Source organism: Chaetodon trifascialis, chromosome 10 (assembly GCF_039877785.1).
Source record: "Chaetodon trifascialis isolate fChaTrf1 chromosome 10, fChaTrf1.hap1, whole genome shotgun sequence".
In the NCBI taxonomy this organism is placed as follows: Eukaryota; Metazoa; Chordata; class Actinopteri; order Chaetodontiformes; family Chaetodontidae; genus Chaetodon; species Chaetodon trifascialis.
In genome coordinates, this window is record NC_092065.1 from 18,447,270 (window position 1) to 18,475,250 (window position 27,981).

The 27,981-nt window shown below is 46.3% G+C and overlaps 1 protein-coding gene across 3 annotated transcripts in view; it reads left to right on the forward strand.

The window, feature by feature from the left end:
- mob2a (MOB kinase activator 2a) overlaps positions 1 to 27,981 on the forward strand; it is a 63,069-nt gene that overhangs the window by 7,776 nt on the left and 27,312 nt on the right. The window contains exon 1 of one of the 3 annotated variants that reach the window (XM_070972439.1): positions 16,712 to 17,529. The exons of 1 other annotated variant lie outside the window; for it this stretch is intronic. In XM_070972439.1, coding sequence (XP_070828540.1) covers positions 17,492 to 17,529 — 38 coding nt within the window. In that variant the 5' untranslated portion in view covers positions 16,712 to 17,491. Of the gene's footprint in view, positions 1 to 16,711; positions 17,530 to 20,437; positions 20,842 to 27,981 lie in introns of those variants that run through there. One more of the 3 variants, XM_070972440.1, reaches the window with a different exon arrangement.

Consider the following 27,981-nt stretch of genomic DNA (forward strand, 5'->3'; position numbering starts at 1 on the left):
GGAGAAAATATTCTAACGCCCCTTAATATAGCGCACACCATCCCAACCCAAAAACTAGAGCCTCTAACATTGCCCATTTTGACACAGAATCAACAACAAAAATGAGAAGTCTCAGTCGGGATTTCTCGCGGGGCATTCCTGCTGGATTGCAATCAGTTTTGCCATCAATGTTTCAGTCATCATTGGTTTATATCCCCCAGTTTTTCAGCTGCAGCCAAGATCAACGCTGCCCTGCTTTAATGCAGCTGGGCCCTGGCCTTGGGCTCAGTGGCACGCCTTGGGCTATTCTTCCATGATGTGCTGCCATGCTGAGGGATTGGCTGGATGACAAGGAGACTAGATGGGTTGTTTACTCCCCAGAAAGGGCATTTTAGTCACTTTCAACCCTCCAACTGACTCTGTCTTTCACTCCCTTGCTCATTTTCTCTGTCTTGCTCTCTCTCTCTCTCTCTCTCGGGATGCTGATGTGCAGAGACGTTTGCGTGCTTGACTGCTGCCTGAGCTGGACTGTTCTGCTGCACAGAGCAAGGCAGCGCTGAACAGGCCCAGGGCAGCCTCGGCCCTCTCCGAGAAATGTTTAACAACAAAAGCTAGCAGGGGTGTTGGCTCTATTTGTAGCTGAGCATGTAGGAGGATAGCCTATGTTGAGAGTAATATTGTACAAGCTCTATCATGCTGGGTTTCTTCCTCTTGTGTCTTTGGGTGAGGGACAAAGGCAGGAATACAGAGCTGGAGGTCCAGAGTGTTCGCTGCTCATCAAGGCTGCGTCATTCATTTGGGCGACACCTCGAGGAAGTAGATGATCTGGCAACATCCACAGCTAGTTCCAGTCCAGACAGACAGATCTGCTGTTTGCCTTCCTTATGTGATGTATAACTACAAAATCTTACACAACTATTTTAAGCTTGTGTAAGTTATTTAAGATATTGTGCCATCGCGCTGCAGTGCAAACTTGCTGGCCACTGGAGAAAAGGTCTGATTGAATGTTGAGTGAGCCTTCCCCAGGCTTGAAGGTGCAATACTGTATCATGGAGTGTTTTTAAGACATTAGTGTGCATCATTGAGGGAGATATAAAGGCTCTATTGAATGCTTTTTTAAGGAGGCAAATAGCCCGGGTGCAAGAACATGCGCATACATAGACACACTCCTGAGTGAATACTGCCGCACTCTCTGGTTTGTCTCTTGAGATGCCTCTCTCTACTCCCCTGTCTTCCCTTCCCTTTCTCAGAGGCAGGGACATGGAGAGGCCCAGAAACGAATGTGATACCAGAATGACTCGGCAGTTTGCCTTTCACTGAATATGCATAAGTGGATAATTGGAGAATCTAAATGCACGCATGGCTGTATTAAGCACTTTTGCGAGCACTTGAGATGGAAACTCTTGCTAGGTGCGGTGATTTTAGCCCCCCCCCCCCTTTTTTTTTTGATGCTATGTTGGAGTGAAGATGGGGTTTCAAAAGCCTGAGGACAGTGCATGCTCTGTGAGTATAGCGCAACCCAACACTATGATGGATCAAGAGGCTGCAAATGCAAACCAACTCAAACTTGAGCTGTGTTTGTGAAGCTTCTCCACCCACTCAAATAGGTCCTGACCTGTTCTGAAACTTGGAAGGGCTGTATTTCACAATGTCAACTGCACAGTTTGCTGACATTTAACCACCAGCCTCTTATGCATACAGTGAGGTAACCACTTAGCGCACAGTAGACCTCATTTTTATGTAACGCGCCTGATATTTGAAGATATGTTGATCTCCTGACCCATTTTGCTCTCGCTTTCACTTTGGAGATGTTCTGCTCATTTGGGCCACACTGTTGTTGTGTTGCTCCTGGCGTGGCCTGGGGTGTCATTGTGTGTGTGTTGCCTCTATTTTACTTGGCAGGAGATTGGCACCATTCTGTGACCGTGTTCACTCTTTTGTAATGCTCTGGGCAGCCCTGCCCAGTGCACACAACTGGCACTGCACTCGGATGGAGAGGCTCAGAAAAAGAAGAGACTGACAGAGGGCAGGAACAGTCACGACTAATCAGTCGCTCTGTCTCACTCTCTTTCCCCTTGTGTATCTTGTTATTGGTCAAAACATGTTGTTTAAGATCAAGCCAACATTGCCACATGGATCCTGGACTTAACTGGCTCATCCAGTAGCAGGACGACCTCCACAGGCCTGGGAGCAGCTACTGTTCTGTCAGAGAGTATCACAGTCATGGACCGCTGCCAGCTAGAGCTGTCTTAAGATCATCTAAAATAAGTTGAACCCCCCTGCGGCAGGATTTCGGGTTGTTGTTACCGTCCACCCACAAGGGACCCTCTGCAGAACAGTTTGATGCATTTATTTCAGGGCGGGTTGCAGCCTGTCAGGGTCAGTTCTGGCTATAAGTTACCTTTAATGATACCTTTTGTCTTTGGGTAGAAGAAGGGTTGGGCAATATGTAGAGTTGGGCGGTATCCAAATTTTGATACCATCAAACCTTCCCCACATTTTCCCGGGGTATACGGTAATACCATGACTAATTAAAAATCACGTTGCAGGGCAGCATGAAATGCGCGCAGTTCAGATGGTCAGTGCTCATGCTAAGAAGCACCGATCCTAACTTGTAGCATATAAGTAAAAAAAAAAGTGTCATAGTTATGGAAATTTTAATGTTATAACCTATTGAGATCGTTTTGTTGCACAGCTCTGGGTAGAATATCTGTGTCAATTCATCATAAGACGGCAGCTTCTGAAGCTTTTAATGAAAACGTGGTGGTAATACCAAATAAAGTGGCTCACGTGTAATCCTGGTCAGAGCACGAGCCTCTGTAGAGTTTTGCTGTGGTATCTAACATATTGATCGGCCACAGTTTTGGTTTGATGAGCAAAACACGAGCTGCTTATACAACTTCAGCTGGATACAATTTGTGTCCGACTGGTGATTACCTAACTACCATCAGTCTGGTGTTTGATCAGCGCTGCAGACTTTCCTCTTGCATCCCCCACCCTGAACTTTTCCTATTTGTAAAAGCAGGGAGGATTTTTCTGCCAGAGGTTGCGATGTGCTGCTCTGATGAATTACTCCATCATGAAGTGAGATGAAGTGATATCCTGATGCATCTCATCTCGTGATCAATTTAGTGAAGAACCAAAGATTAATAACTTTCTCTTAGTTGAGACACTCTTTATTGCAGATGTGGTGGGGTGCCTCTCTTATAAGCTTACACTAACATGATGTTGTTATTTGCACCAAAACCTAACCGCAACTGTCTTATTTCTATCAAACTTCATTAAAATCTGATCAAAAGTTTTCCAGTCGTCCAGCTAACCAACAGACAAACAGGACCAACTACATAACTTCCTTAACTGAGGTAATCAGATAGATAGCTGGGATGTGAAATAGGACTAAAACGGGCAGATGGGGTACTGGAGGAGTGCAAATTGGAAAAAAAAAAAATCCGCGAGAAAAAGAAGGAACAGAGGAAGAGAGGGCAGCTGATGTTGAGAGCTGCTTGAGAATACAGAAAATGCAGGTAAAGAGCAAGGGAAGGAGGGAAACTATAGTGGCGCAGAGGCGGTTGGTGAGATATGGAGATAAATGGGAAGCTTCAACAAGGGTCAGAGAGCTAGATTAGAAACAGTAGAGGTCTGCAATAGAGGACAGAGAGGGAGATTTAACAGCAGGGGCTCAGGCCGCCAGCGACAGAGAGAGAGAGAAATGGAGTTTAGAGCAGTGTGCAGGTCAGAAAGGAAGGGATCTAGATCTTGCATTCATTGTTTTAAATCCCAACACCTTAAAAAAAGATTGTGAGCGTTTGCCCAGTAGAGCAGGAGGTCATCATTCAACGAGAGAGATAAGAGACCTAATTTGTCTTGGCGGAGGAAGCCTTTAGTTCGGGATGGTTTTATTTATTCTTCACCAAGATGTGGTCAGCGCCCTCGGGCGAGGCTTCGTAGTGAGCTGCTAAATCTGTGCAGGGCTGGTGGGCTGCTAGCTTTGGCATAAGCTTGCTAGGTTTGTCCTTGGTGGCTGAGGCTAGGCCACTAGGCTGGTCTGAAGTGTAATTGGATTAGAGATCTCTGCGTTGCATCAGGCAAATCGAGTGCGCGCTCACACACACACACACACACACACACACACACACACACACACACACACACACACACACGCCTCGGGGAGCCAAGTTCATCTCAGAACTCGAGGCTGTACTCCTCCTCCTCCTCATGTTTTTCCTCTCAAACTTTCTTCTCTCCTCAGCATCCTGCTTAAGTCTGCATGCCCCTTTAATCAACAACCCTCCCCTCCCCCTGGCTGTTATGGGTATGTGCAGTGTTGATGTGCGTGCACAGTGTATGGATCAGTCCTGTGCCATGGATACCCTCTCTGAGCGGGACTGCAGGAGTTACAGCAGAGCCCATGCTGACAACGGCCAAGAGAATAGAAAAATAAAATAGTAATAATAATGCAAAGCCTCATACCGAACGTGGTAGATGTCAATATGGAGATGCATTTGCTTGGTCTACTTGCATAAAGGAGTGAGGGAGCCGCTCTTGACATTTTTTTAACATCCTGTTGAGCAATTTTGGACAGGAAGTACCAGGTGATGTCATGGGTGGTGTGCATCCTGCTTGCCTCATTTACCCCTCTAAACCTTTTCGTATGCAATGACTTAATCTTTGCTTCACCAACTGGGAAGTTGTACTAATTTCTTTAAACTCAGAAACAGTGTGTCTCTTATTCTGTCCATTCATTGTCTGTCTCGCTTTGTGGCTCATTGATGTAATCGGAGGTGTCGCCTTTCTTTGAGCGGATTTTACTAATATAGACGATCCTGCCTTCTACCTTTGAAAGGCTCACAATGCATGAATGAGAAGGTAAATTCCCAGTTCGGTAACACTGCCAGCAACATTATAGTAATCACGCTCCTCGTGATCAGTACAGCAGAGCGAGTGCCAGGAAAAGAGAAGAAAACCAAAGGCAAGAAGAAAAACTGGCTTTCTCCCTGCCTGCTCTGTCAAGGAAGAACCAGGGCACTGAAAGGTGTCCTGTGCTGCTGCTCGCTGTAACACAGGAGCAGGGTGTGGTGAGCTTGTGTTCGACAGGTTTTAACAGGAGGCTGACCTGCTGAAGAGAAGGCGCAAAGAAAGGGAAGAGACCAAATTTCAACAGCTCACAGGAAGATGTGCGAGAGAGAAAATATTTTAGGTTTCATCTCTCCATGAGAGTGTTTACAGGCGTACTCATATAGCACATATGGATGCGGTTGAGGCGAGAAATTAAACAGCAGCGGGGCAGTCAGTAAGATTAGAGGGAGACAGTGATGGAACTGGCTTAATAGGTGACAGGCCAGCACCGGCAGCCATGTGTTTCATATGTGTCCGCTGACGACCCTGAAGGGTTGCTCTGATCTGCACATGTGGCCTGAACATCTCCTCAGCTTCCTGCCACCATGACAGCCAAGTGAGGGAGGGAGCTGGCGGCATGTGGGGTTAAGCGGGAGGGTGTAGCTCTAATATGGGGTGTTAAAACGAGGTGTGTCCTTGTTTTGAGGAGTTGAGTTTAATTAAAGCAAAACTTGCAGATCCACACCCAGCAGTTATCACTCAGTGCCGAGGCTTCAAACCTGTGCAACCTGACAGATTAACAGTTGAGATTTGCAGATTAATGAAGTCAAATGTTGTGCCTTTTAAATACTATACACACAAAAAGAAAAGCTAAAGAATAAAAGCACTCATTGCCTGAAGGCGAAGCAAACGTTCAAATTGTAGCAGCTATTACTTTCTTTGCTTGTAAGATGCAAACATCAACATCTCTACATCTGCAGATTGAACCCAGGCTACTTCACTGACAGCCTGCTGCAGCCTGCTAAACACCAATGCCAGTTTGTGAGTGTGTTACAAGCCAGCTCTGTGAGGTGCTTCACATCTAAAAAAGGATGTGGAGGAGGGAGATGTTTTCCAGGGAACAGTTTGACTTGGAATGAAGGCAAAGGGATAACAGACAGGGGGCTGGTGTTCAGGGTCGTCTCATATCCGCTGCTGGGAGCCGCTGACCGGCCTCCCATGAGTGAGGCAGGAAAGCTCAAGGCTGGACACAACACCGAAGACCATCTTTCTATGAAATCACATGATCCGTGATGGCTGTCAACATGTTGAAGTTCTGACCCATGAGTACGCAGTAGTCGGTAGTCCAGTGTTACATGAGTGCTGACTCATTACTCATGTTTTAATGCAGTATGGGTCCATGTTTTCTGATAAGAAATGAGTGAGAGTATTTTATTTGCAGCCCTTCAGCCACACACATTCAAAAAGGCTTCTGTCACTCTGGAGCGCTCTGCTTCTCGGAGGCCACCCGGAGATGGAGAGGGATTGCATCTTGTAGAATAATAACGCCGGCACGGTGCTATTTGAAGCCAAGTGTTTTGTGCTACCAAATGTTGGTGTTTCTGTGCCACATCTTTCTGTGGACCCAGCTTGCACAGTACATGCTGATGTATGAATGTGCAGTAAATGGGGAGACGGTTGTGGTGCTGCTTCAGTGTAAACAGCTGGTGTTTTTAGTGGCTGGCTGTCAAACTTCTACCTTCAATATAGACGTGGAAAAGTTCATGCAAATCAACAGCCCTGCCCATGTTTGTAGTGGCTGCCTGGTATTTTATTTGCAGCTGAAATACTGATTGTGTTTGCAGCTCATGTTGTACGATTTGAAGCAGTGTTTTTCTTGTTTGACAGCTGTATAAATTCTAATAGAGTGTGTATTTTGTACTATTTTTCAACTCCTTTTGAACTTTTTCTGCAAACCAGGATCACCTGCGCTGCCCTGATGGCATTTAGGTGATAACAATACTAGCCATGCTGTTGCGACTGATGAACACAAGATGCACAATAGACAATTTGACCCCTATAAGACCTCTAATAGCCCCTCGAGGAAGTGTGTGTGGCTTACAGAGAGCCATGCTGGGTGTGTGTGTGTTTATTTGCTGTTCCACTCATGCACACACACACACAGAGTACACTGAACTTAACTACAACACAGTCAACATCTGACATGATGTCACAACGCTGGCCTTTTCTCCTATTTTTGCTGTGTGCTCCGAGCCACAGACCTGCTGAACGTGACCTTTATGAAAGTCTTTTTAACTGGTGGTCCCTGTGCTGGGTGGCTTATGATAAACGCCAACAGCCCTGAAGCATTAGGAGCTAGGTTAAAAGCGTTTAAGACGTGCAAGCAGAGGGTATTATGAGGAGTCCGAGTGTGGGAGGGAGGCCAGCAGCTCACTTTGCCACAGTTTAATCCAGGAAGCCAGGGGAAAGAAGGAAAGACTTCTCACCATCACGGCCAGCTCAACCTGTCAATGACATGTTAGAAGTTAGAATGTGAGAGGCACGCTCTATCTGTCTGTTTGTGTGTCAAAGGACAAGACAAGCATATTGGACAAATACACTGATGAAACGTCATCTGAACTCTGGCTGGGAAGCAGAGAAAATGGGTTGTGTTCTTGTCTTCTTTCCAGTTTCATCCTTTACCTTCAACCCTGTCTTCCCAGCCTTGTTTTCTGCATGCTGTCTGACCTGTACTCCCAAAAGAGGTTTTCTACCCACAGTAGCTGCCTCACACTGGAAGCCAGAGTGGACTGAGTCATACATCAGGGGGAGTGTACAGAGCAGAGCGGGCTACTACAGATTAGAGGTGAGAGGAGTGCGCTGCTGATTTATTACCAGCCGTTAGCTGGTTAAATGAGGCTAAGTGAGCTGGCCATCCCGGGGAGGTGAGATGGAAGAGATTAGCCCACAGAAAGAGCGATGGGGGGAGAAGATCTGTGAAGCGCGCACTGACTCCTGACCTCCTGTGTTTTGCATAGCGTGTCTCTTTATCTTCTCCCTCGTCCTTTCTCTTCATCCTCGGCTCCCCCTCCCTGCGAGAGTATCTCATGTTGCCTCTGCAAGGCAGTGCCGGTTATGTTGAGGCTTTTTGACATGTGGCCAACAATGTTCTCTGTTGTCTAATTATTATGCTGCAAGTTAGAGCTTGTCATTGTCACTGACAGCGCTGCTCGCCCTGTGTGCAGCATTGGCTTGGCCATGTTCACATAACTAATAGACCACATGTCAAAACATGTCCGTTTTCCAAAGTGAAATGGTTTGTGATTTTCCTCTGAAGTTTGGTGTCTCTGTTGGTGCTGTGAGGGACCCTTTTGGAATATCTGAGTGTGATCAAAGGTTCGGATGTATGATATGAGCCACGATAATAATCAGCTCTGTTTACAACCGTGAATCAGCAACAATCTGATAATGGACAAAGCGTTGCAGTCATCTTTTACCTTCTCAAATGTGAGGATTTTTTTCTCTTTTTTTGAAAAACAAATGGTGAAAACTGAAGCAGCCATAGCAAAGTTATCTTAATTTTTAGTGTCCAGAAAGCACCACACTCTAAAAACACTGGATCCCACATTTCCCATAACGCGTCTTTCATTGGACTTCCCCTGAAATTTACGGATAGGTGGAATGCCCCTTTTGACCAACAGCTTCCTTCTAACACATTCACTACACAGTCACTGTGACCTTCCCGACTCGCCTTCAAAAGCCAGGATTTGACAAGAGCGACAGATAGAAGTGGTGGACGTCTATCTATAGCCCCGCATGAGGCGTCTATATGTGAATACACTGTGGTGGGCTGGATATCCGCTCTGTAAGCCGTTTCTGTCCTCAGCCGTTGGATGATGTGTCAGTTTGCACGTTTTGTTTTGTGTGTGCGTGAGTGAGTGAGAATGAGAGAGTGAGAGACATTCCCCACATCCGTTTCCTCTCATGGAGGAACAGTAGGTCAGGGGTTTTTGGTCCGCTCTGGTGAGTTCGTGTGTTGCTCAGGGCTCAGAGGAGGGGAGGGGGCAGGAATGCAGTGCAGGCAGATGGGACGTTTCTCATAATCACAGGAACACAGCAACCTCGTGAGGTGGTGGTCATGTTAGGGAAATTTTTGCCTTGTTGCATTGAATTAGCTTTGGTGCAGGCTGACGCCTCCTGAACGAAGGACGGTCATAGTCCTGGTTTGATGTCAGATGTTATTTTACTTATCTGTGCTCTGGCTGCGTGTTTGCTGTTTGGCCTGGGTGTGCGTCCTCACGCGCACCTGTACCCGTGCGTCTGTTTGCATACGGCCTCATGTTTGGCTGGTGTATGTTACTCCTTTATCACCCTTTATGTCCCACCCTGTACTGTAACATGCTCTCCTTTCCTCCTCATTGTTCTGCCTCCCTGCCAGGCCAGGGAGTCTGCAGCAGCAGCTCGCAGGAAGTCTTCGTCACTCGTTTTTGCGCTGAGGAGGAAAGCAAACAGTGAGATGCACAAACACAGGAAGCGCCGCTTTCCTCACGCAGGCTCCAGCTGGGCGTCTGTCACTCTGCTCGCTTTATCAGAAATCGGCAACGTGAGTGGCGTCTCCGCCCGCACGCGTCTGTCTCGGCCTCCGCCATCTCGCTTAGTCGACATGTCCCCTCCACTGTCAGCGCTGACCATTTTATTTCGTGATTGTATTTTTTTTAATATGACAGTGCAGTGAGGTGGTTTCTGGGAAATTGATATGACGAATTCTTCATTGTGCTTCTTCTCGGAATTTGCTCCTTCCTCTTGTCTAATATTGCAGTGAGACCTTCGCTGAAGCTGGTATATTAGAGTTATCTTACTGAAGTGCGTCTCTAACAGCTGAAAGGTGAGCAGCTGTGGTCCAAGGTGGTTAGAGGTCACTGGTGTCTTCAAAGGCTGTGCATAGGCTGGATAATGTACACACACACACACACACACCACTGCACATACCAGCTGTTACATAACCGCTGGCAGTTGTGCAGTGCACACTTCAGAAAGTGTATGTTTGTGAGTGTATGCATGGAAGTCAGGAACTGTTTCCAGGATGGTGATTGGCTACCTGGTGAAGGCCTTTTCTAGCATCAGCTCAGAGCTGCTCTGATATGCTACATGTGCTCAGCGCACACTTTCTGTGTGGTATTCATAAAACCGCAGGTCTGGAGATTTGAATACATTAAAAAGAGCGTCAGTGCACATTTTCCTGTCTTCTGCATTTGGATCTAAGTCATTCACAGCCTGCTGCTGTCAGCTCACAGCTCTGTTTGGTAATGCGGATCAGGGTGGCTCTCCTTAACACTGCTGTACAAATAGCTGAGAAACTGATCTAAAAGGTGTTGTTTTGTCTGTTTTTTCTGCTTCTGTCGTTTGGGGATTTGACTGCAGAAAGCCTCACTTTAGGATGTTTTGGACACATCGACGGTAAAGCTGAGAGTACGATCATTGACTTGCATATGTCTGCATCCTCAGACAAGTGTCTGTGTATTTATAGAAAAATCCTCTGAAGATGAATGAAGAAACATGAAACTACTGAGAAGATTCATGACACCAGATCTATTAATACACCTCAACTCTGAACGTCTGCTGGAGATCTGAAATGATTTAGACACGCACCATGAGTAAAACAAAGTTGTGATTGGAAAAGATAGCCTCTGTTTTGTTGACACTTATGGGGATCATAATGAAATGAATGTTATTGAAGTGTCCTTGAATTCAACATCCTGATGTGTTTAGGAACCTTGTGGTAGACAGTGAAAGAGGAAAGGATCCTAGCAAAACCCCATGTTCCCACCTTTCGCTCTCTGTAGTAGGTTATTATGTGGCTGTCTGAGCCTCAGCGCTGCTCTGCCCTAATGACATTTAGGTGCTCCTTAGTTGTTCTGGTTTGACCAGCTTGCTCGGATCTGTTCGGCTCTCTTTCATCTGTCTGGGCTAGTGATACCACGGCCACAGCTCAGTCCATTCATCAAAAATGCATGTAGTTATCTCAAAACTCAACCAACAATACCAGCTTAACTTCAGGAAAAATTGATGGGTTGCTGTGAACAGAATTAGGTTGTGGTGACTTTTTACCACAAGAGGGCAGCACATGTCCACTTCACATGACTGCCCAGTGGGCAGGAGTGTGCTACTGGCCAAAATGCTTACCTGTCAGCAGTTAGGTAACTTTTTTTTTGATCAGTCATATTGATTTTAGCAGGTCACATGAGTTCACTATTGTCCAAGAGAGGGTGGTGTGTGTGTGTGTGTGTGTGTGTGTGTGTGTGTGTGTGTGTGTGTGTGTGTGTGTGTGTGTGTGTGTGTGTGTGTGTGTGTGTGTTGTCTAAGTGATGGGACAGGAGGAAAAAGCAAAATGGATATATGAGGATTAAAGACAAATGTACATAGAAAGCAGAAAGAGTTTAGATGAAGAAAAAGAGAAAGAATTACTAGAGGGGAAAGAGAGAGAGAGATCCAATGAGCATGAAATCTGATCTTGTTGCATAATCATGGCTTGCTGGCCTTCCCAGTGTGCATCGGGCTCTTTCCAGTCCAGTATCACATGACCGTATCAAGCGGCTGCAGTATTAAACCAGCAATACCAGTCCACCACCAGCCAGAGGCTGACAGTAAGATCAATAGTTCTGTTCTTCTCTGTGCAGAGGCAGCCTCCTTTATTTATTTATTTGTTTTCTTTTAGGGAATATTTTTTTTTACAATTTCAAGTGACAGTTAAGGGATAATTAATTTTTCACCAGAAAACCCAGGTCTGAATGTTTGGATATTCAAATCATGATTTATTGGCGGTTGCATGCTGCAGTCATCCAGACACACTGATGGTTTATGTCTTCATCCCCTCCTCTCATTTGAAGTTTTTAAGGTTTTCCACTGATGTGAAACCACTAACTGGGATTTATTTTTCTTCACTGCATGTATGCTTTGAGGAAAAAGCCCAGATGCTTTAAGTATGTTCTTAAAAATCTCACATTTTCTCCACAAAGGATCCTTTTGGTGATCAGAGAGCCAATAACTCACCCTCGCGGTTTCGTTAACACCACAGGCCTCGCTTCTCCTTGTCTTCCTCCATTCATTACTCTCCCTCAATGTCTTTCACATGCTAGCCACAGTGCTGACGCAGAGCTGTGGAGATAGGTCTGGCTATGTGAAACTGCATGCCAGCAATAGCAGATGTCACTGTGGCATCAGCACCACTTCTTCCTTCTCTTGTCTTTTTCTTTCTTTCTTTCTTTTTTGATCTTCTGTCCTCACCTCCTCCCTGCCTGGAGTGGTGCAAACCCTTTATTCACACGCCAGCAATACCAGACTGCATACCAGTCAACAGGACATCAGCAACAGCCTACACCTCTGCCTGCAGGTTCTCTGCCCTGCCTGCCTTCTTTCCCTCATCACTGCTCCTCAGCCATCAGCACAACTCACTTAGCAAAGCAGCCTTCAAAGGAAGAATGAGAGAGCCAGTACGCTCATCTGTTCTCTCCACATGAGCGGTGCAGTACGTCTGGTAGACAACAGGTGGCAGCATTGTCCCACCATCTTCAGCAGTTCCTCATACCAGTGCTTTACCTCCAGCTTTGTATGTGAGCTCTTAAGTAAAGCATTGTCCATCATGACTTAAAGGTCACAGGGTGGATGTGCAAAGTCAGCCGTGAATGTTTATATTGAGAGGCAGAAAACAATCTGAATGCCAAATTTAGACACACTTTCACACATGATAGTCTAAATGGTCTTTTCCACACTGCCAGGAATCAGGAATGAAAGTTTCACTTATTTAATTGTTTTGCTGAACTAAAAGTAGCCAAACCTTAATGTATTTAGGTTTAAAAGTAGTCTAATTAGCTTTTAAAATGCCCAGGCTCCTTAAATTGAAATAAAACTGTTATTCAGGCAGTTGTTTGCTCTATAAAATGTCAGAAAATGGTGAAAAAGTTCCATTGTAGTTCTTACCAACAGTCCAAAAGCTACAGATATTCAGTGTATAATCGTTGATGGCTATGAAATCCTGCAAATATTCACGTTTAAGAGGTTAAAAGAAGTTTTAAATTTGGTCCGCTTTTCTTTAAGAAGTGATTCGGGATTAACTAATTCATATGAATCAACAAATCATTTCAGCTCTAAAAGACATGTCTGTGTCTTCATTGATAACTACCACTATATTATCCTCACAATGGAATTTTTTTTTTAAAAAAAGGTACTTTTTCTTTTGCAAGCTTGATGGTTTTCCAAAGCTGGTGCTGAACTTCACATTCTTAAAATGCCTGAGCAGTGATCAGTGCACGGGTAGGGTTGCATCTCATTTCCTGGAATTTGAATTGAAAGCAACGCAGTCCAGATACAGCGAGATAATACTGATTGGGTGCAGAGCCCAGAAATATCCAGACATAACATTTGCCTTTGTGGGCATCCAGGAGACATTTGAGAAAATGTCAACATCACTGTCATTTAGCACATTATTTCACTCTTAACTCTCATGCATGTCGACATACTGAGAGAGCAGTCTCACACTGTGTTATGGGAAGCTACCTCAGCTTTGTGACGATAGATGAGACAGACAGGGACCAGCAACAGAAGCCTATAGGGCGACTAAATGGACAAACAGACCTGTTGATGATGAGTTATATTGGTGTCCCCTGAATATAGACCGGGCTGTATGTGGGCTGTGCACAGACAGACATACAGACAGACTGACCGACTCCCGGCGTCGCCCAGCCTGGTCATATATATAGGCTCTTTCATACCTCCTTGGCCTGGCCCCAGCACACATATACCTCTAACTGTGCTCAGTGCGTGTTTGTTTGTGTACTAGAACATATATTTGTGCGAGCAAGAGAAACAGTAGGTTCTTGGTGCTTGGCAGTAAGACCTCATGTACGTTAAATTGCGTAATACACACGTGGTTTTGTAAGATTCGTCTTTTTTGGCATTACAGCAAGTGTGTGCGTGTATGAGAGTGTATGCTTTCTGTCATTGTCACCTCTGCTGGAGGACTTGGCGCATGTAGTGAAACGCTCTCTCTAAAGCTGTGCTCTCATGCATGCACTCAAGTAGCTGGAGCCACAGTAGAGTGTGTGTGTGTGTGTGTGTGTGTGTGTGTGTGTGTGTGTGTGTGTGTGTGTGTGTGTGTGTGTGTGTGTGTGTGTGTGTGTGTCCATCCAGTGCTGTGTGTTTGTGCACTGCAGTCCAGCATTTGACTCTGTGCAACATATTCCTGGAAAGCCTGTGTAGGAGTGGAGGGGCCAGGGCTGTTCCACGGCCGCACCGCAGCCAGCTATGACTATTTTCTGGAGGCTTCCCTGTCACTGGGAACGAGGCAGTGAAAAGAGTTTATGAGTATTTTATTTTTTCCTGAATATCAACACCCGTAGGGAAAATGTGTATCCTCCCCCTGAGGCGGAACAGAGGAGGTGTCATGCATTGGGCTGGCATTTTTGATTCCATTAGTATGCATGGACACACACTTAAAAGTTCACATCACTCTTGCACAACATGCACCAGGAAGAGGAATGCAGGGAGGCATTTAGCTGGATGGAGGGGGGGGGGGGGATGGGTTCGTGATGCGACAGAGGGATGCATGGAAAAGAGGGTTGAATAGAAGCAAGGATTGCGAAAGAAGCAAGAAAGCTCAAATTAGCTTAATGAAGGGGATGCAAAAGGAGCAATAAAATCGAGGGGCAGTTAAGGTGCTGGCGATGAATAAGTGCAGGAAGGAAGAATGGATTGAGACTGAATAGGACGAGGAAAAGGAGGGGGGGTTGTTTTGAACTGCATCAATAAAGCTCAGGCTAATTGTGCCTCTGAAGTCTGCAGTGCTCACCCTCTTTGCCTTCCACCACCCTCCCTTTTTTCGACTCTACTCGGACTCATAGCGTCCAGAATCTTCTCACCTTTTGTTAACCCTCTTCCTCCTGTAGTCCTCTTCCTCCTCCTGCATCCCATCATCCTCCTCCTCCTCCTCTTTTCACTCCAGTGGCTGTTGTGTAACTCTGCAGTGACTGACTGAGCAGCAGCAGCAGCAGCAGCAGCAGCAGCAGCAGCAGCAGCAGCAGCAGCAGCGGCGGTGGTGGTTGTGGTGGTGGTGCGATTGATCAGCATTTCTGGCGCCAGGCTGCTCTTACTGTAATAAATGAACTCAGAGCCATTGAAAACCAAACCTGAGTGCTTTTGTGAGTAGAGGAATCACACACACACACACACAAAAGAGGGATGCACCAATACCACTTCTTTACCACTTTTTTTTTCAGACCAAGCACAAGTACTTACATTTGGATACTTGCTGAGTGCTGCTATGTGTACCTAATAATCGAACAAGCTCAGCAGACACACACACACACACACACACACACACACACACACACACACACACACACACACACACACACACACACTGTACTGCATTCCCATGATGTAATGCTGAATAAACCTGAATGCTCTTAAACTTACCGCACGCCTGCATTCATCATTTTGTACCTCTCCCTGCTTTAATCCCTCAAGACCCACAAAAGTTAATGAGACATTTTATTTTATTATGAGAGATTTCTCTTTGCGTGTGGACATGGTGCTCAGGATTCTTTGAACTGAATGTTTGCTCTTAGATCAGCTGGATTTGTCCTTTAATCTCTGTCATTATAGCCATGGAGATGACTTATAGTTTTGAAGCGTTCAGTGGAAAATAGTTCCTTTTTTCCTTCTTTTTTTTAAAAAAAAATCTCCAAATCACTTACAGATTGCTTCATAAAAGTACTAAAAACTTAATTTTTTGGTTGTCTGGACAAGTTCAAGATACTAAAACAATTCGCATGTAACCATAAACATTAGGCCTGGATTTGAGATCAGTCTGGGACCCTTGTTGCATCCCCCCTTCTCCTCACTGCTTCCTCAGTTGGCTGTAAGAAAAGCACATCTGCTCTTTCCATTTTTTCGCTCTTTGTGGTCTGGCCCTCTGTTCAACATGTCCCCACTCTCCCTTTCTCCCCATCCATCCATCTTTTCTGCAGAACTCCTCTGCACAATCTTTTTTTTTTTCTTTTTTAACTATTACCATACAAATCCAGACTTGACAAAACAAGAGCTTTTCCCCCACCTCAGCTGTATGTAGTGTACACACATCCAGCAGGGGAAACGGGCTTGCTTCCCCTGAGGGCACGTATACACGAGGCTAGCTGGAGGGAGGCAGTTGGGTGCACAGATAAAGGTCGCACTTTATCGTTGTAAAGCCATACCAGTGTCACCTCTGCGTCTACTCAAAGTCACTTTGAGTCATCCTACAGATCATTTCCTCCATTTTAACATTCCTGCAACTCATTTCATTGTCAATTCTCACAGTGTTTGCAAGAGAGGATGCTGAAAATGCTGCATAGCACAGATGTTATTTACTAGCCAGCCAGTGATTATGGCCCATTGTTAGCAGTCACTTGGTTGTTGTCCTCGCAGCAGCACCTGGTGAAAGGTCAGGAGTTCATTCATTCAGTCATCATTACCAGGCAAACAACCACCTGCACAATCATGGGTAATCATCAAAAGTATAACGTCCAGACAGTCAGAATTCCTTTCCTTTTCTTCCCTTCTTGCATAATCTACACTAATTGAATCCAGAGATATGTGCTAACAAGTAATCAGTGCAGTCTCCTCCTGAAGTAAGGCATGTTTACTTGCTTCCTGTTTCATGAAATGTAAAGTGAGTGTGTGTTTGTGTCCATTAGGAAGACACACAAACACTTGGAAGGGCTGCTTTGGATTTAAATGGCATTAATGGCTCCTCAGCCCTATTCTTAGCCTCAAATCTGTCTCACTCTCCAGGCGTTGACATGAGCTGTGCAGGGGTGGTGGAGTCTGCTTTGTGTTCAGCATATGGAGGAACGTGCATGTGTAAATGTGTGTGTGTGTGTGTGTGTGTGTGTGTGTGTGTGTGTGTGTGTGTGTGTGTGTGTGTGTGTGTGTGTGTGTGTGTGTGTGTGTGTGTGTGTATAGCTCCTCATATAGGAAACGCTACTGAAACACGAGAACCTCCTCTGGACCAGTGAATGGGGAGAAAGACGCTGGCTCGCATCGATAACCATTTTTCATTAAGGGACCTCCGGTCTGTAAATGGCTATTTAATGCTTCTTTTTTCATGTGTTAAGCGTCGCTTTTAGTTCGGTTTTATGTCGCCGAACCGAGCCGGAGGAAAGGATGTAGATGTGGACACATTGACAGGAAAGCTTCAAGTTTCATTTGGGTGTTTTTTTAAGGGGGGAGTAAAAAAACGCGGTGGTTTGCGTCAGCGAGGCTGGGGACATAAAGCCTCCACCAGACTCCGTGTTAATATCGCTGCCTTTTTTTCTCGTATCGCTCCGGACCGCACGCGCGTCTCCGACACGAGCTCTGTCTGTTGGACTCGAAACGCCTGCAGTCTGAAGACTCGTTAACCCTGCCCCACGGAAACCAAACCGAGAGGGGAGGGGGGCCGGAGGAGGAGGAGAGGGTGGTCTGAGAAGAAACGGTAGAAAGATAAAGGTGTTGGGAGGAGTGAGAGAGGACTGCAAGGAGCAACTCCGTATTGTTCCGCGTTTGTTTGCACCGCAGCCGTCCAGAGAAAGAGAAAGACGGTGGCGTTTGTTTCTCTCGGGTGCGACAACAAGCTGAAACGCCGTCAATTCTGGATTTCTTTATCCGCTTCCTGTCGTCCAGGATGAGGTTTAAAAGGAACGGGTCCTATACGCTAAATAGGTAAGAGGCTGCTGTAATGTGCGCAGCGGTAACTTAGCACTGTGTTATTCATAGGGGGGGCGCAGCATGTTTTGTTATATGCTGAACTCAGAAATCAGTTCACTTTCTCTGGGATATTTCCACGCACTCACAGTGGTGCTCCCACTGACTTTAGAGTGTCTTCATCCCACTTTATGGCTCTTCTTCAACGCCCTACTCTAACTGTTCAACAACGCTGAAGGAGACTTAAGTTTCTGTATTTCTATATCATACATACGAGCTGCAGTGGCACCAATGGTTCCTATTGTGATCATCGTTAAGGTCTGAATGTAAAATTACTGTGAAAACTTCAACTTGCAGTGATGCATAATTACAAAACATCCAGTGCATTGCTTCTTTTTTCCATTTTGATGCGAGTAGAGGGGCTAATCAGACCTTTCAAATGTCAGTTCCATTCAAGGGTCCCCTGATTTCACCAGTGTGGCGCCCACGTGTAGTTCTCTCAGCGAGGCTGGATTGAGAGAAACCTGTCTGTCTCGCTTTAAGGGGGGGGGGGGGGGGGGGGGCTCTCTTTTGTCTCCTCTCTTGTATTTTAGAAAAGAGCAAAATGATCTCTCCCTTCTCCTCCTTTCTTTCTCTCTCCTTCCCCTCCACAGAAATACCCCCTCTCACCATCCCCATCACCTAGCAACTTTGTATGTGTGTAGCAGTGTGAATGATACACACCATGTGCAACCCCCCCCAACCCACTTTCTCATGACTTGATTGCAACGGACTCTATTCATATCCTGCCTGTTCTAAACCCGGTCACGAGTCGGGTCTTTCCCCTGCCCAGCAGTTCAGTCTCTCTCTCCCTCTCATTGTGTTATCTCTCCAAGTCACAAGTTTATAAGCAAAATTCTTTCTTTGTCTCTCAGCCATCCGCCGACCAAGTCGCACAGCTTTTCTTGCATTCACTCAAAGCGGATGTCTTGCTTGTATTGTTTGTCTGGATTTTAATGATAAGGCCCAAAAGTTTGAGGAAGCACACACATATACACACACACACACACACTCACAGACCCACAAGAACTTGATCATATTGTTGAAAGTGACAGTTAATTTAATGTCAGTTTCACTTCTTGCACTTTTCCCCTGGCACTCCTTTTCCTCTTTGCCTTGTAATAAGGCATCTGGCCTTCCGCTGTACTTGACACACACAAAACCACATCCTGACTTTTAGGCACTGAAACACAAAGGGAGCTAATGAGTGCCAAACACCCACTTTCATCACACGGCTGAAAAATGCGAGAACGATCTTATCGGCATTATCCTCCGCCCCCCCCTCCACTTCCTCGCCTTTCTGTTTTCACTTAGGAAGTGTGTGCAAGCGAGGTGGGTGTTGCTGTCCCCCTCTGCCATCATTGTGTGAGCAATGGTGTCACGTGTGTCTGTGCTCTGCTGCAAGCGTGCATTCACGTCTGTGTGTGCAGGTGAGAGGGATGAGGTAATTAAAGAGTGAAAGAGGAGGCCTGTTAGCTGCATCTCTTGGTGACAGGCCTCCAGGGAGGAGGTGGTGTTGGAGGAGGAGGAGGAGGAGGAGGAGGGAGGGATGACGTCATGGGATGGGAAAATGCTTTGCCTGGTTGCTGCAGTCCGTCTTTGTCATCTTTTATATCAAAGAGAACAGGAGCAGAAAGAAGTGGCAGAGGGAGGACGCTCAGTGTTGTCCTGCAGTGTGGTCTGAAGTTTGTGTGAGCAGGGTGAGGTGGAGACATCTACCAGCTCTGGCTGCTGGTAAATCCATCCCACAGCTCAGGAGCTCTTTGATAAGTCGGTGACAGAATAAGAGCACAACCGTCCCTCTGCGGTTGCCACATAACTGCCGTCTTCTGAAGGTGACTGTCGCCTCTGCCTCTGTCGTCGCTCCGCTTTTGTCTCGGCAGGCTGCAGTCATTTGTTTTCTCTGAACAGAGCGGCCTGTTTGACATTGAGCGTCAGCATTCAGCGGCGTCGGCTGCCTTCGTCGTGGTCGGTTAATCCTGTGCGTGGTGTCTGTCGATTCCGCCGCCAACCGCAGCCTTCGATTACAGCATCACGCTCGCTCCCCTACCTGACCACTGCAGTCCTCGCGTGTGTGTGTCTGCTCGTTTTGATGTGTAAAGAAGTGAATAGCAGAGGGCAAAAGATAGTGATTGCTCTTATCGGACGAGAGAGGGGAGAGAGAAAGGGATGTAACGAGGCCCGTGATTCACTCCATGTCCTTCACCTTATTTGCCCACATCACAACAACAGTGCTCTGCAGTGATTGGCTCACTTCCTGGAGGCTTGTCTCCACGCTAGCCCCTCCCATCCCATACTGCTGCATCATTTGTGTGAATGAAGAGCTACAGTTACTGTATACACGCACCAAACTGTGTACATCCCCTGCTGCATGTTCATTCGTTCGTTTAGTTTCTCCTCAGTGTCCAGTGCTGTCTGCCGTTTTAACTAAGTCACATATCTGTGCAAATGCATGCAGGAGCCGTCAACGTGCTGCACTGATTCACCCTCCAGAGAGGTTTGACAGAATTTGACTTTGACTCCAATATGGAGGAGTAGCAAACACAGTGTGTTTGGTCTGTGTGAGAAATGGGTGGAGAAGGGATGTTTAGCTCTTGTTTAGGATGTATACAGATGGCTGAGATTTCTGCCTCCTGAGGATTGTCTCCCCCATCTCTCTCTCTCTCTCTCTCTCTCTCTCTCTCTCTCTCTCTCTCTCTCTCTCTCTCTCTCTCTCTCTCTCTCCATCTCGCTCTCCCTTCCTCCCCTGCAGTCCATCCACCCTGTGCTGCCCAGCAGTCAGCAGTTTGTTTATGGGACTTTTTTTGCCAAGCTAATCTTCCCGCCTTTCAAGTGGGAGCCAGCAAGTGACTGAGGGAGGGGGAGAGAGAGAGAGAGAGAGCGAGAGAGAGAGAGAGGAAGAGTGTGAAAGTGAGGCAGGCAGTTGCAGTAGTTGGAAAGGAGAGAGAAAGAGGAACATGTTCAGAGAAGTGTGTCTGGTTTGGTGAATAATTTTTCTTGTTTTGAAACTGCATTTCTTCACGTTTGGCCGACTCTCCTGAACCGCTTGCGTGCATCCATCCGTGCATCCGTCCTTCCCCTGCGTCACCTGCGTTAAAGTCAGAGGCCGCTTCAGTAGCTGCATGATTACACAAGGTGCTATGCTGGAGCTGCCGCACCTGTAGCCGAGGAGCGGAGACGGGGGAGGTGAACGGAAGGAAGGGTGCTGCGGGTCGGAGCCTCGTCACCCCGGCTCTGCTTCACCACCGACTGGATGGGGGTTCTGGTGTGCTGCGACTGCTTCTTCTATCGGTAGTTAACGAAGTCCCTGTAACTCTTCTTCCTCTCTGTGACCTGTCCTTGCTGTCTACTGTTTTTGTTGATCAGTGTGGTTGACAACATTCGTCAATTCTTCAGTTGACATTTTCAGACCTGCCTCTCATCTGACCCCCCCATGTACCCTCTTTGTTATGCTGCTGCGGTCTTGTAGGAGACATTTGAGGACAGTGCTGCTGTTGCAGGCAGCGATTCTGCTGTAGTCAGACACACAGCATAGTCTTGACTTGTGGGAGGGGAGGAGGAAGGAGGGAGTTGAGGACAGAGGGACAGCGATGGCACATAGCCATTCCCTATAGCTGGCTGAAGGGGAGGAGTGGTAGACATTGCTGGTTACTGGGTTTGTTAAGTTAGTTAGACTGAAATGGCACAAGGCCAGATGTGAACTTGTCAGTCTGGCTGACCTAACTTTCCTCCCATCCTCCTGTGTGCCCCTTTGGCTGTGCAGTGCTGTTTGTTTGGACACTGTGTTCCTTTGCAAGGGGGCAGGGATGCATTTTCTTTCCCAGTTTTTTGTTTGCAGTGCATTGACTTAACAGACTTTGCTCCTTTTTTCACCTGAATTTGCTTTCTATTTGGTTCCCTACAGATAGCCCTGGAACAGCGATCATGTGTTAGAGAGATCTGTGCCATTAATTTTAAAATGGGACCGACTTGCTGGCGCTCTTATAGCTGGTTATTGTGCTTGAGAGAACGGGTAGATGATTTAGGTTAGGCTCTCTGGCAGTTGGAGCAGAAAGGATCTGGTTCCCCTCTCTTGTGGTTGTGGGGTTAGCCAGCCTGAGCCTGTCTTAACTGCTGTATAAAGTCTAAATATAACTTTCTGGTTCTCTAAGGAGCGTTTTGATGGCGAGGGTAAAATTGTAGCTTTAACACAGACACACACACAGCACAGCTGGATTAGATTAGGCCTCGCTGTGATTCAGAACTTTGTTTACACTTCGCCGCTTCTCTTCGTATGAATAACAGCCTGCTGGTTCCGTGTGTATGTGTTATGTATGATGTGAGGCTGCATGTGTTATATATTGTAGGCCTTGGTTAAATACACACAGAAGCCTTGTGGAGGGGTACTTAAGTTCCCCCCCCCCCCCCCCCCCCCCAGTCATGATCAAGGCAGGGTGGGACCTGGACAGCACACCGATGTCTCATGGGCTCATTAAGCCAAAATGGGCCGTCAGTCACATCTATTTTTAGCATTTCCTCTCCCTTGGCGTCTCCGTCAGCCAATCAGGCGGGCTGGCGATGATGTTATATGGCTTGATTGATGTGTGTTTTTCGAGGCACACCCATCCAACCAGGTCCTCGTTGACCTCAGCCTGGGCCTGCCCTCTGTCCGCGGGGCTCCGGTGTTTCATCTTTCAACAGTAGCATTGTGCTGAAGCAGAAACTGCCTGCCAGTCCGCCGTTGACCAGTCAACTCTAATGTTGATCATCCTGTTTTAGAATGGAGCGATTGAACAGTCTCACACACACACACACACACACACACACACACACACACACACACACACACACACACACACACACACACACACACACAAGGGTGCAACTAAGGATCATTGTCATTGTGGATTAGTCTTGCGGTTATTTTCTTGATTAATCGCTTAGTTGTTTGGTCCATGAAATTTCCAAAAACGGTGAAAAATGTGTTTTTCCGAAAGCCCAAGATGACGTCCTCAAGTGTGTTTTGTCCACGGCCCAAAGATATTCAGTTTACTGTCACAGAGGAGTAAAGAAACCAGAAAATATTCACATTTAAGAAGCAGCAATCAGAATTTTATTTCCTTACAAAATTACTCAAACCAATTAAGTTATTATTTAAAAAGTTTGCAATTCATTCAGTAGTTCACAACTGATCGATTAATCATCGCAGCTCTACACACACACTCACGGGATCAGTTTTGAAGCAACATCTGTTGAAGTTGAATCTTGGGTCAGGCTCTCATTCGCATGTTGTCAGTTTTATGCCTGTTCTGCTCCCTCTCCCCACGCTCATGTCAGAGTTTTAAGTTATAGCCATCATTTATCCGAACACAATGGCAGCATGAAGCAGAACATTTTCCCAGTGGTGAGGTTTAATGTTTCTGTACCCGTATGAGGTATTGTTGTTGACATGTTGCTGGAAAGCAGGCACATTCAGACCTTTAGGCTCCATCACATGACAAAAGCTTGTGTGTGTGTGTTTGCTCTCACCGGATCACTTGGTAGATTTTACAATGTGTGCCGTGTGGAGCAATACTTCGAGTGTGTCATCATACTGTGCGTGTTGTATTAGCCGAGCAGGCCATACTGTTTTCCATGTGTCTCTCATTAGGCTATCTTTGGCAGGCCCGCCTGCTTCCACAGAGTTGAGACGGACGGCTCAACAAGGACACCATTCTCCAGCAACCAGCCCTGCGCTCCTTCCCCCTCAGCCCAGCAGGCTCTCTCCTCGCCTGGCTGCCTGTCACTCAGACGGGGCTGAACTGAATCAAGCTGCAAAATGCTCCAGTGTTTGAGGAAGGTTTAGCCGAAGATTTGAGCTGCTGTAGCTCTGATTAGTGCATAGAAATCTCATTAAAACATGATCTATTAAATGCTTTGCCCGGATAGCATTATTTCCTGTGGCGCTATAATCGAGCTGCTTTGTCATCCTGGCTGCAGAAAAATGCTGAGACTAAAGTAAACAGCAGCATAATCTTTGATTTTTTTTTTTTTAATGGATTTTGATGGTCTGTTGAAAAACTGTTTCTAGGAAAGAACTTTAGAAACCTTTTTTTTTTTTTTTTGGATCCACTAAATTCTGATTCCATGTAACCCAACTTGTGTTAATCATAGACAACTTCACCCAAACACCACCTCAAGAAATGGGGCACGCAGTCAAAAATCAACTAGCTCGACTCAACAACTAGTGGAGCTTGCTGAACCCAGATAGTAGACACTCCCATTTACGTATCATCAAGCTAACGGCCGAAAAACCCCACCTGTGGAGTTTGCTTGTCTCTATAAGGACATGTGTTACATTAGACTCTTATTGAGGGACGCAGGCTGGTTGGTGCAGTCCGTCTGTCTTGACTTGACTGACTGTCCTCAACGTTCACCTGCCCTCCAGTCACTGCGGAGGGCAGACCTCACACACGGGGCCAGTTGCATAACACAGCCGCTGTGTTTGTGTGTGTGTGTGCTCTCTCAATAGCAGCCCAGTCCTGCTGGCTCAGGAGAAGGAGAAAGAGATGGCTTTGCACTAACCTCACCTCTGCATTTAGATTCACCCAGTCAGCACACGCGCACACACGCGCACACACACACACACACACACACACACACACACACACACACACACACACACACACACACACTCATGCACATGCTTAAACAAAAAGGCACATGCTCATTTCCTTCTGAAACCAACTTAATGTTTAAAACACCTTCTTGTTTGTGATCAAATGAACGTAAGGTGCCGTCTAACAATGTTAAAGGCGTGTGAGTGTGCGTGTGTGTGCAGGTGCCCTGTAGGCATGGAAAAACTCATTACAGCTGCTTGGTGGCCGAATTGGCTAGTGGATAATGGCTTCATTATGTTTGGTTCCATTTGCAGGTTGCTCAGGTGGCAGGAAAAGGGTTAGACATAATTCACTACCAAAACAACAGGCCGGGAGGCTTTCTGTGGGCTGTAAAGGTGGCAGGGAAATCGGTGGTCGCAGTTGTTGCAGCAGCAGCCTATGGCTTCTCTGTGCTGCCTCTGGGAACAAGAGGCCCATTTGAAGAGAGGCAGGAAGTGCCTGGGCGCCTCACTTCCTGTTTATTGAGTTTGTCCCAGGCGAGAGTGAGAGGGAGGGGTGTTCTGGTGCAGCCTAATTGAACGGAGGAGGTGGTGGCAAGTAGGTGAGCCTTCCTTATTCGCTCTTTGTCTCAAACTAAAACATTGACTCTCTCAAACACACACACACACACGCGCTTGCCTGCATAGCTGTGTAATTGCCTCTGTGCTGCAGTGCCTTTGGCAGCCGTACTCCCTCATTTGTTTCAATTATCTACCATCTGACATGGAGCCGTTACCAGGGATAGACCGGAAAGAAAGACAAGAAGAAACAAGACAAGCGAAGTTTTAAGTGGCCTCCAGAAATGCAACTTTATTATGCACAGACCGTCATAATTCACACCTTGAAAAAACAGCTGGATCTCACCTACGTCATGTTCAGATATCGTGAGTTACACGCACACATTGAACTCCCTCCTCGTGAGACTATATTTAATCAGAGAGTAGCTGTGGCGAAGAGGCTGCTCCGAGCGAGCAGGGAAGCTGCAGAGTGCTGACTCCAGCATGTTCTGAGGTGACGTTCGTAACATTATGTTCACTTACAGATCTCGGAGGCAGCAGGCCAAACAAGGACTAACGTTAAATACCCTTTCGTATCACCAGAACACCTCTGATTTCTGCCAGTGTGTTATGAGCTGCACTTGCAGTATTTTTTTTTCACACTTTTGTGTTGCAGACAGATGTGCACACTGCACTAACAACCCTCCCAACCCCCTCTAGGGCAGATGATGTCACTGCATAAGCTCATCTCTCCAGGTGGGAGCCAGTCCCTCCTAATATCAGCCAATCAGAGGCTTGTTTACACCTGAATCACCAGCGAAGAGACAGGCACTCACAAACACACGTTCAGCTTTCGTAGTGTTAAGAGACGCTGATCTCATCTGGAGGATCAGATTATATTGTTCCCACCACAGCTCCTCCGTTACCGTAGGATGTGATGCATCCGCGGAGGGCGGAGGAAAATGTGAACATCAGCACTCGTCAGTGGACTGACGTTGTGCGGCAGCGTTGGAGGGACACGCACATCCTTTCTCTCACTGCTCCAAGGACATCTATTGATTTGACCCCTCTTGTGTCTCCTTTCTATCCATCTCTCTTTCATTTTCCCATTTCAACACTGGCGACAGCTGCCTCCACCCACTTCCTTCCCTCGCTCTTTGATGCACCATCTGTGGACGGCAGGCATGCTTTTTGTTTTGGTAGCATATGCGTTGATGAGGATGTTTAAAAAGAAGGGGAGAAAAGGTCAATCTGTATGAATAAATTCAAGGATCGTTTGCCTTGTGTGACTTCTGTACACATGTGACTGACAGACTGACAGGACGTGCTCTGATATTTCCTCCATGCCAGCCTCTGACAAAGGGCAAGGCTCCGCTGTGGTTTCACTGTCATCCCAGCAATGCCATCAACGTTAAAAACATACGTGGCTTTGTCCAGGAATTTCCATAACATTTGCTGCCTTTTCTCTTTTTGTCTCCAAGCCCCCCCACCCCCGTGCCTTCTGAGCACACCCCTTCCTCTCCTCTGTTGTCTTCGCGACGCAGACACACGTGACGCCATCGCCGGCTCTGCCTTTGCCCTCTGCCAGACACGTACACGCTGCCTGTTTTTCCTCCTGATTAACCCAGAGAGACTGATATTTACTGACATCCCTACATGATCTGCTGTCAAAGCTAATTACTGGAAAACAAGTCTATGGGTGGAACACATAATCTGTCTTTAAAAAAAAAAAAAAAGTTGATCTCAGCCCACAGCCCGTGTGTTGTGTCAGTGCTCTGTGTTATGGGACTTGCTGTGGGCTAACCGCTGCCTCTTGTTTTTGAGCTGCTGTTGTGTGGTGGCAGTGCGGTTGTTGTTAAGGGTGGATGTCCACGAGAGGCGGTGCTGGTGGTGAAATCATTTCTGTCCCTCCAAATATCTTCCTTGGAGAAATCAAGCTTCCTCTCTGGGCAGGAGAGGTGCTGCTTCATGGCGCACACGCTTACATTAACTTAGGTACTGTGAACACCTTTAAGCCGATTAGAGGTTAAAGTGCCCACATAGGCTCTCTCACCAGAACTTCCTACAGTGAGGACTGACTCGCTCATGTTTTCCAGCAGCTTGGCTTTTGGTGTGTTAATCTGTTTGGCTGCCTTCAGGTGTGACCACTTCCTGCCTACGCCTTCGTCCACTCCCAGTGTTAATCAACCTCACACAATGGGCCAGAGTTTCCTCTGCTGTCAGATGGTGGCGGGATCTCGTCTAGTCATCAGGGGAATGTGAATTTTCTTTTCTTTTCTTTTTTGGCTTTTCCTCTAAGGATCAGACTGATAGTGGATTTTTTGGGGGTGATACCAATATTAAGGAGTCGATGTATTATAATCCTACAGCCTTATAGCCTTTTTTCTATTCTAAATGGCGTAATTTATCTTTATATTTAGATTTAGGAAATAAACATAATCAGTGAGCTCCCTGACAAAACATCAGATATAATCCTTTCCACTATAGCACATATTCTCTGCTCAATCAAGCTAGCTATGAGTTTCATGTTTCAAATTTCTTCCAAACCATTATTTCAATTCACTGAACTCCAATCAGAAATGCTGTTTCTTGCTTATGGAAACATTTAATCTTAAGCACTAGCTTGCTGTTAACGTATAACATAAACTTGTGGTTTGCTGCTGCCGAGTCAAGAGATGAACAGCTCAGTGGAAAACCAGACCTTAAAATTTTCAAATTTGGAAATGCAACAATTGGAATTGTTTGGTTTGGTGTCTTTAACAAACCAGTGTGGTGTGAATATGTGTAATTTTTTGGTTAGACCCTATACATCATATAGGCAGAATGGGCTAAGATGCTCACACATTAGTTTCCACTCAACTGACAAGGTGTAAAAATGGCTCCATGGTTAGCTCGATAGCTAATGTAGCAAAGGCGTATGATAAGCAGGATGTTGGTTGTTGTCATTTTTATGCTGGTTTATTTTTATAGTAGTGAGGTGGCTGTTTTTCTTGACTCTATCCGCATTTTAACATTGTGATGTACACTCTTGTCCATCGTGTCTGTCACTTAAAGGCTAACATTGCTTAGAAGTGGGTTTTTAAGTTGCAGCGCGCTCTGCTGGACAAACTAGGTGATGACACCATATGTAAATTACCACAAGCGTGTTTTTTTATGCTGTATTTAATGATGAAGAACTGTACTTTGGATTTGAACACTGACGAGGTTTTTATTTTCTTAACTCTTTAAAGATGTTAGTCTGTGTTTTTGCTTGCTGTTCTCACATTGCTGAGTCATCACTATTTGAAGAGAACAAACTGGTGCTTTTAAATTGGGTA